We start from the raw sequence: 10145 nt of genomic DNA on the forward strand, positions 1-10145 counted from the left end.
ACCAGTTAATATGGATATATATATATATATATAGGGACGGCCAAGTATGTATTAGACTCAGAGAATCATGTTGAGTTGTTTTTAACTCGACAAATCTGAGTGCATCCAAATAATGGAGTCAATTTGATTGACAAATGCTCAAGCAAAAGAGGTCAACGTGTAAAATCATCAAAACTTGTGGTTTTGTTCGTTTTTGCCATGATTTTGTCGGTTTCGTTTCAAGTGTCGAAAAAGACGGTGTGACTTTTTATTTTATGTACTTGATGTGAAGAAGGATGAAAATTGATCCCAAAATCATAGATGAAAGGACATAATCTAAACAAAACTTTGTCGTGCTCGCAATGCCGAACTTACATGTAATTTTTTTAAATAAAAGTTCGACACTTAGAAAGTTTTACATTAAACTAAGGGGTCGTTTACCAAACACTTACCCGGTAAGCGCTTACCAGTAAAGTTCAACACTATCACTTACTTATCGGATGAGATTTTAGTCAACAAAAAGGGCATCGTATGCAACAATTTACCCCGTAAGCGCTAACAGTGGTAAGAGTCCTCGTCCTCACTTACCGCGTAAGGCTCTTTCTTGCCTTGCTCTTACCGGGTAAGATTATTGGTCCTTAACATATTCATCCGGTAAGTTAATATGACTTTTGTCAAAGACCTTCCAGCCTAGTGGTAAAGGCTTGGGCATGACATAGTCATGAACCCGAGTTCGAGCCCTAGGAGGGGAGTGTTGGCGACATTTAAGTGGGGCCGTGTTTAGCCTCCAAATTTGCCGGGAATTAGTCGGGCTTTGGCCCGGACACCCTTACAAAAAAGTTTCATACTTACAGTTAATATGACTTGGTAAGCGCTTACCCGAATAAGCGTTTGGTAAACGACCCATAAATAAAAGATACATAATTGTGTCAACAAACAATGATAAGTAAATAAAACGAAGTAAAAACCCATATAACATGACGTCATTATTTATATCCTCAGAACATCTCCAACAACTACGTTATTTCAAAAAATTTAAAAGATTTAGAGATTTTTTGCTTCAACAATTATGCTAAATTCTTTCTTTAAAGATAAATAAAATTAAAGAGAAAGGATAAATCTCAAAAATTTATTATTACAACTTCAAATTATATTAATTAAATAATCAATTTCAAAACACATATCCCAACATTCTTTTAATTAAAGTTAATTGTGAATAACTAAGATGCTGTTTTCAAAATGCTTAATTGGTAAGTGCTTATTCGATAAATTTTCTTATCGAATGAACATAATAAATGCCAAGAATCTTACCGGGTAAGAGCAATGAGGAGGATTGAGAGTCTTATCTAGTAAGTGAAGATGACGACTCTTACCCATGTAAGCGTTTACCCTGTAAATTGTCGCATTCGATACGTTTTGATGTATTAAAATCTTACGCATCAAAATTATATATAGTGTTGACTAATATCAATAAGCATCTATTATAAAATTTAAAAATGGTAATAATCGGTTAGTATAGAATCTTTTGGTTATAAACATGTTGTAATTGCATTGGAGACATAATTTATATGATTAAAATAGTAATTGACATTTGAAAGCGACTTTCTTGATAAGGAAAGAAAAAGTCTCAAATGGTTGCCAACATTCCAATGAACACTCGATTATGAAACCCTCATTTCAAATCGCACCCATTTCCAACATTCCTTTTTCCTTTTTCTATAAACCCATCATCGTTTCGACTCATTACGCTCTTTTTTTTTATAAATTAATATATGATTGTTTCATCTGATTTAGAATTTAGGGTCGGATTCATGTGAAATCGGTTTGTTTCCGTGACACTCGATTAACCACACGATAACAATCAACCTTCACAGTAAAACATTGTAAAGATACAGAAAATGCCGAACATTTACAGAAAAACACTGTGAAAGTTTACCTTTACAGTGTTTTGTTGTGATGATTCAGTGTTATTTCAGTAAGTGTGTGATGGATGCTCTGTATCTCGAATAATATTTTCTTGGGAAATTTGTCATGAGAAATTCAACATCGAATTTTAAGTGAACACGTTACACCGTTCATATTTGTAGCGAATATTAAGATAGAATATTTACAACAAAAATTTCAAAAGAAAGATTGGTTGAATTTTTATAAGAATCAAATAAGTCTTTTTCTAAAGTAAAAAGAGTTAGGGGACGTTTACCCAAATGTTTACCCGGTAAGCGTTTACCAATATTAGTTAACGCTATAATTTATTTTGATGCGTAAGATTTTAGTACATTAAAACATATCGAATGCAATAATTTACTGGGTAAGAGTCGTCATTCTCACTTACCGGGTAAGACTCTCCATCATTCTCATCGCTCTTATCCGGTAAGATTTTTGGCCTTTCTCATGTTCATTCGATGAGAAAATTTATGGCGTTAAGCACTTACCAAGTAAGTGTTTAGTAAACGGTCCATTAGAAAACATTTTTAAAGAGATGATTAACGTGATTTCAAGTAAGATTTATTTAAAATAATTTTAAAAAAATAAAAAATTCAAATATTTTTTAAACATAAAAAACCCCTAATTTTATTCATCGTCTTTTGAGTGAAACAGTCAAAAATAACATTCATCCAACTGCAAATTCATATAATTTGTATTCTTATTTAATAATTGTTATCATTATAAGTGATTTATTTGAGTGTGTGCAAACATTCATTCTATCCCTTATATAATTGAAGTGAATGTACTGTTGGTTGTACAGATGGTGGCTGTACTGCTAACTTATATGCAGCTCAACTAATCTCGTGGTCCTGAGTATAACAACCAGAAAAATTCCATTAGTGTCGAGAAGATTTTGTTCTACATTTAAGCAACAGATATAACTGGTCTCTCACCAAAGAATTTCATTAACATGTCGGGTTTTTTACTTTGTCTTTGATCTATGAGTCCTCTCTGACAAAAAACCTCGACGTCTACGTCAAATATCGTGCTTAAGATACTCTTGTTCATTTTGCTACAAAATTCTGGAGACTTGGATATCTTGAAACGTCTTTTTAATTTTTTTTAAGAAACTTTAGGATTTGATTTTCTCAAATCAGAAGGGTACTTGCACAATGCAGCGATACATCTCGATTTCAAATTTTCGTTTAATTATTTGTCTCTGTCGATATAATACAGTTTTATATGGTTTTGAGAAAATGATAATGATTTTATTTTTTGAATAAAATATAAATGTGATGGTATATAGAAATTTGAAAAAAATTATATCGATATTAATATCAATTAACTATTTAAAAGTTCTCATTTTTTTGTAATTTCTTTAATTCAATTTTTTATTATAATTTAATTTAGATTTAATAAAGAAATAATTTTATTTTGGTTTAATAATATAATTTTTTATAAAAATAATAATTAAGTGTGCTGTTAGAAACCAATAATTTTTCTAATTATATTTTTTTATATTTAAAATGAAATGTTTATCATGTATTTGATTATGTTTATCTATAGTTAGTTACACGAATAAAGCCATGAAGTTTTGATAAATTGTACTTACATACAATTTACTTATAATTTTGAATTTTAAGTAATTTACATCAATAAACAATATTTCATACATAAAAAATAATTTTTAAAATTTGTTGTCAAATGTTTTATGTTACGGTATAAATAAGAATGAACCCTGAATTCAATCAAATGTTTTTATATGTGTGGGTTTCTAATTTAGATCATTTGGATGGATCCAGACCTAAACGAGCCCAAACCTACACCGATCAGGCTCATAGGGCCCAGGCCCAACTTATTGGATCAAACCAGCCGCCACTGTCCACCGTACTGGAGCATAACTGACTGCAATTCGGTGAGAAGGTTCAATCTTCACGCTTCCCAATTCAGTCATGATCAATAATTGAATTGGCAGTTTGGGTATAAAAAATTGGAGGATAAACCCCAATCTTCATCACACTTCCCAAAATTCAAGCAACCTTTTCGTCATCATCGTCGTTATCGTGTTGTTCTTTCTCATATCTACTCATTCAACTATAATATTACTCTCAATCTGTTGGTGTGTGCGAAAATCACTTGTTAAACTGAAAGCATTTGGTGATTTGAATTGCGTAATCAGATACGGAAAATATGCAGCAGCACGGCGGAGGAGATGCTAGTCAACGCATCGCTAGAATCTCAGCTCACCTAAATCCTAATAAATCGCAGGTTTTCCTTCTGAATCGATCCTCTGTTTTCGTAATTTTTTCTATTCGATTACGATCAAGATGTCGTGCTCATCTTTCTCCCTCAGTTTAAATAATGCTTAGACAACTTTATAGTTTTAAATTGTGGTAATTAGTTTTAAAGGGGTTTTACTTTTAGTGGTAAACATAGTGATCGTTAATTTTAAAATCGATTGCATTCTGTAGAATTCAGATTCTGGAAAAAGGTTTGATAAATGCACAAAATCTCAACGAACTGTACGTAGTCGGGTATTGTTGCGATTCTGAACTACATCTGTGAATTATGGATTTGAAAAATAGCAGTTTGACTACAAAAGTTAAAATGTACAACAGATGACACAGCAGCGAAATGAAAATTATTGATCAGATAACTGATTGGTTTGCTGTAAGGCCTTGCATTAATAATGCGATTCTTTTTTCGAACCTAGGCATGTTCAATTTTGAATGGAGGTTGCAGGTCCTCCATTTGTGTACCTTTTGAGTTCTGAATTGGTATTTTTGAAATTGTACGTATGTATGTAATCATGGTCTGAAGATGGAAGGGAGTCCCAGTTTGGAACGATCAACCTGCCGTGCGAAAGGTGGATCGCCTGGATTTAAAGTAGCTATATTGGGTGCAGCTGGTGGCATTGGTCAGCCACTTTCCATGTTGATGAAGATGAATCCGTTGGTGTCAGTTTTGCATCTTTATGATGTTGCCAATACTCCTGGTGTCACTTCTGATATCAGTCACATGGACACCAGTGCTGTGGTATGTCGCTTTATTTCAAAATTGTCTTAAAAAATTCCCAAATGCATCATATTAACTTATTTTAACACTTTACGTAGGACTTTACATTTTCTTTGGCTCTATAATTTAGTTATCTAAAGCAGTGTATTAGGGCATTTAGACATATTTTACTTCCTATAAAACCACCAATTTTGTTGTAGTAAGAGCTTCTTGCATGATGTAAAACATCATAGACCCATTATAAAAGCAATACACATCCTAATTTTATAAACAATTATATTGATATATCCATTGATAAGATTTGTGTTGGAATTTAGGTGCGTGGTTTTCTTGGGCCGCAGCAATTAGAGAATGCACTTACGGGCATGGATCTTGTTATCATTCCGGCAGGCGTCCCTAGAAAACCAGGAATGACAAGGGATGATCTGTTTAATATCAATGCAGGAATTGTTAAGACCCTCTGTGAAGGAATTGCCAAGTGCTGTCCAAAGGCTATTGTCAACGTGATTAGCAATCCTGTGAATTCTACAGTTCCGATTGCTGCGGAGGTTTTCAAGAAAGCTGGCACATATGATCCACGCAGACTCTTAGGAGTTACAATGCTTGATGTTGTCAGAGCTAATACTTTTGTGGTATGTGTAGTTTGGATATCTTATTCGTGTTTCTACTCTATATGTGGAAGTATGAGATGACTACTAGAGTACTGGTATGCAGAAATTGGGGTACTAGAACAAAATACTCTCCCCGTTTATGCCGGACATGATAGGACTGGATATAACAAAAACTTGTTGTTCCATGTTTGATGCGGCATTAGACTGGCACAGGAAACACATTTTTTTTATCCCAACAAAATAGGTGGAACAAAAATTTAGAAGATGAACAAAATTGGTAAATTACTAAACTACCAGTGTTAAACTAAAACCCTAAAACGTTACACATTTCTTTCAATTGCCTACCTCACTCTTGCCCGTCTAGTTCCTCTAGTTCAATTCCATTCTGTTTTATCCGGTTCTGTCCGCTTACCAAACACACTGAGCAATTTTGCTTCCAAGGTTGAACTAAATAAGGTTTCATATGTTGTTCGATTTCATTTCCTATTTCCTATCTATCTTTTGCATTAACTTTATCCATTATTCATTGAAGGCTGAAATTTTGGGACATGATCCAAGGGAAGTTGACGTTCCAGTGGTAGGGGGTCATGCTGGTGTTACCATTTTACCTCTTCTATCTCAGGTATTGAAGTTTATTTTTGTTCTCAAGTTATTTCTAGACTAATCTGAGTACCAGCCAACTACCTGATTAGGGGTATTAAAAATAACCGATGAACCGCAACAACCGACTGAACTGAACCCAACTGGACCGCGGTTGAGTGGTTTGGTTTGGTTTGAAAAATAGTCAAATCGGGTGGTTTGGTCGGCTCTGTAATTCATAATCGAACACTTAGACCAAACTTGCATAGACCGGTTAGACCAAACAGTTGTTTTTGTCGTCTGGGTTGGTAACTTCATTCCAAACTGCATGGTTTTAAATATTTTTGAACCGCCACCTGCAGTTTGGTTTGTTAAAACTTAAAAAGGGAAGTCCCAAACCAGACCGTGAACACCCCTATTATTGATAGTCGTCTCCTTCAAAAAATGGATCTTTTCTTGAATTTCCCTGCTTTGTTAAGATATGCTTCAAGGGTGTTTCTGTTTCTTCTTCTCCATGTCATATGATATGGGTTAAACTTAACTGGAGGTGTCCTTGAACATATTATTGTTAACGGAGCATATATACTCTATAATGTCTTGAGCTGCTGAGAGACTTTATCTATGGATGTTTTATACTTCAAATTTCTGTTACAGATTAAGCCTCCATGTTCTTTTACTTCAGAAGAAATTGCACACCTAACATCCCGTATTCAGAATGGTGGAACTGAAGTTGTTGAGGTAACAGCCTTTTGCTTTTGTACAGTCTTCAGTTTGGACATTCTTACCTATGTGTGATTATATAGCAAGATAAGTATTGTAACACTAAAAACTGGTGCCTTCTAGTCCATTAGCATGTCATGCACCCATCTAGAGGCCCAAGCCCATTCCCAAGTGATATTCTAGAATAGTTGAGAAGGGGTAATGTAGGTATTTCTTAGAATAAATATTAGTATACAGTGGGTGGTGCAGGGCATGCAGAAAATGAGTGTGTCTTCTTTAGGAGAGCTCTGGTCTCTCGAAAAGCCAGAAACTGTTCCTTTTGCTGTTAATTGAATCATCCAACAGTTGTTCTTGTCACTGGGTCTCTATTTATATTGTTCAACTGGTCCTGTTCATAACATAGTATCATTATTAAGAAAAGCTATTTCAGTTCATGCATCCAAGCCTATAGTATACTTTTTTTAAGTTGGGGATCAGTTTGAGGACGATATTTTAGGTTTTCTTGGGGTTTGTGTAAATGCCTGATATTGTCTGTGTGAGAACGTATGGAACCCCTTTGAATCTCCGCCTAAAAGAGCCAACATATAAATAGATTTGAATGTTTGTGTCTAGTCAAAGTGGACTCCAACATGCCCCCCTCAAATGGAGGTTACATGGTGCCCCAAGAATGGAGAGGGCGAAAGAGTGTGTCGAGTCCCTAGGTGGTGCTAAACCCTGGTTCTGATACCATGTGAGGATATGTGGATCCCCTTTGAATCTCTCTCTAAAAGAGCTCCTATAAAGAGAGAGAGAGAGGGGATAAGTTCCAACATATATAGAGGTTTGGTGGTCCATGTCTAGCTGATTTGGGACTCTAATATTCTACATCATCTATTAGCAATTTTTTGTCTCTAAACATACCAAGCAACTGATGTCATGTTCACCTTCATCCACCATGGATAAACAATGGACAGCTGCTTCCTCCCAAATGAAGCATCTTGTTTGTAGATGTGTATAGTTACATGCTTAATGTTCATGATTGCAATCTCAACTAGTCTCCTAAGTTTTAGTTCGTGTCTCCTCTGAGCCACTAGGAATTTTCCTGGCTGTTATCTTCAGGGCCTCATGGGATTGGTTGAGATGTGCGCAAGTTGGCCTGCACATCCCTAGTTACAAAAAAAGTGACATATTTCCTTCCTTTCCTTTCCTTTAGGCCACATAAAACGATAAGTACATATGCCTATTTGCAGGCATATAATGTCAAAAACACATATAATAGGATATAAATTCTGGTTTAGAGACATCAAGAATTGAACTGGCCAAAAACTTATACTCTGTAATTGTAGATGATTGCAGTTTTGCAAGCTCCCCCTAGAATCTTACTGAATATTCTATATCATTAAGCCACAACCAAACAGTCATGTATATAGCTGAATGAATAAGCTCCGAGTCCCATTAAGCTCCTTAAGCTGCTAACAAACAGATCCTTATGAGTTGCATATTATACCTATATTGTCTCTTTCTGTTCTACTAAATTCACTCCCAAATTACATTCAACCAATCTTTTTTAGGCCCAGAAAAATAAATCTACCTGAACACAAATTTATGGCCCATTTTGCAGGCAAAAGCTGGGGCAGGATCTGCAACTCTTTCCATGGTTAGATGCTTTTTAATATTCTCAATATAATGCCAAATATATAAATTTTCTTCTCTTTATTTCATTGTCTGAATAATGTGACTCCGCTTTTAGGCATACGCTGCTGTTAAGTTCGCTGATGCATGCTTGCGAGGTTTAAGAGGCGATGCAGATGTTATCAGATGCGCTTTTGTGCCTTCTGTGGTATGTCTATGCAATTATATATGCATTCATTTTTCCATTTCGGTCGACTTAAGTGACCCATGTGATTCCACTGCTATCTAGAATTCCAATTAAATTGTGAAACCAGATTCAATTGTATTATTTTCCCATTCCAATTATCTTCAGTAGAAAGCAAAGGACCACATTTTCTTGCAGGTCACCGAACTACCATTCTTCGCTTCAAAAGTAAGGCTCGGTCGTAACGGCGTAGAGGAGATATACCCACTTGGGCCCGTTAATGAATTTGAAAGGTCAGCATCCGTTGATGCCTTTATAGTTATGGTTTCTCTCTTTCACACATTTTTCACAAGCCGCAGGTTTCCATAGAAATATTCGCTCTACTCTTTTGGTCCATAGCCAAAGCTAGGGGGTCCGTTGCGCCCATGAAGTTTCCATTTTTTTTTACATCATTAATTATCTTCTATCTATAAATTCTTGTTTTTACCTCCATAAAAAAATTTGACCTCTTTTTTACATTATAAATTTTATTTTTGTACATCTATGCCCTTATTTTTTATACATAAATATCTTGTTTTCTCATTTATATACCTTTTTTTATCCAACCTTTATTTTGTTTTAGACACCAAAATTCTTGGATCCACAAATGGGATATACTTGGTTCGTTTTGTTCATGTAGCTGGTTGGTTTAGAGCTCAATTACTTAACGAATTTGACAGGGCTGGTTTGGAGAAGGCAAAGAAAGAGTTGGCTGCAAGCATAGAAAAGGGCATTTCATTTGCCAACAAATGACGAGCTTGTCCAACAAACTTCCCATGGCCGATTGAGGTGGTTTAAAGGAGGGGTGCCGCTTTCGGCTAGATTTCCTATCCGACACAAAACAGAAGAAATGAGAAAAATAAGTGATCTTTCGTTGAGGTCTAGATTACGTTTGTTTTGATGATTCGTTGTGTTGTGTGTTATAGATGCTCGAAAGTGTTCATCAGAAGTGACGGATGTCGAGTTTACTAAAGGCAAAACGGAGAACGTAACAGTTCTCTTGAAATCTTGGTTAATTATGACGTTAATTTTAATTTAAAAAAGGTCGAGTTATTCAATCCAATTTGAAAGTTTCCATTAGATGTGGGCAAGCGGGTTTGAAGGTCAGGACCATGACTAGTAAGGAGTCTGGAGAAGGGTAAGGTGGGCCAAGCGGGACCATGACTATTGGGACCAGTAAGGACCAATTACTGTCTGATGGTCTGGGATCATTATGAGTTTTACATAAATTCAAGATTTAGGGGTGTTTGGGATTAGGGATGGCAATGGGGCGGAGATGGGGCGGGGACCTCAATGCCCGTCCCCGTCCCCGATCCCCCGTATGTGTCCCCGTCCCCATCCCCGCCGGGGATTATGATCACATCCCCATCCCCGTCCCCAACGGGGAACGGGGATCCCCAACGGGGAAACGGGGATTTTTTTTAAAAACAAAAAATTATTGAAATACACTAATATTAATATAAGACTTAAACAAGACCAAA

General features: G+C 35.6%; 1 protein-coding gene across 5 annotated transcripts; it reads left to right on the top strand.

Moving 5' to 3' along the window:
* Positions 1–3812: 3812 nt before the first annotated feature.
* LOC112512106 (malate dehydrogenase, glyoxysomal-like) lies at positions 3813–9722 on the top strand. 5 transcript variants are annotated; one of them, XM_025117919.1, is made up of 10 exons: positions 3813–4173; positions 4726–4941; positions 5238–5283; positions 5365–5552; positions 6064–6153; positions 6765–6848; positions 8431–8466; positions 8560–8649; positions 8824–8918; positions 9345–9722. In XM_025117919.1, exons 1-10 carry the CDS (start codon positions 4096–4098, stop codon positions 9415–9417), a joined length of 996 nt encoding a protein of 331 aa, XP_024973687.1. In that variant the 5' UTR covers positions 3813–4095; the 3' UTR covers positions 9418–9722. The 5 variants fall into 5 exon arrangements, with proteins under 5 accessions (XP_024973687.1, XP_024973685.1, XP_024973689.1 ...); XM_025117918.1 differs by having other exon boundaries at positions 3859–3968; positions 4085–4173; positions 5238–5552; XM_025117917.1 differs by having other exon boundaries at positions 5238–5552.
* The last annotated feature ends 423 nt before the right edge of the window (positions 9723–10145 follow it).

The sequence above is a fragment of the Cynara cardunculus genome, assembly GCF_001531365.2.
Source record: "Cynara cardunculus var. scolymus isolate 2C chromosome LG 5, CcrdV1, whole genome shotgun sequence".
NCBI lineage: Eukaryota > Viridiplantae > Streptophyta > Magnoliopsida > Asterales > Asteraceae > Cynara > Cynara cardunculus.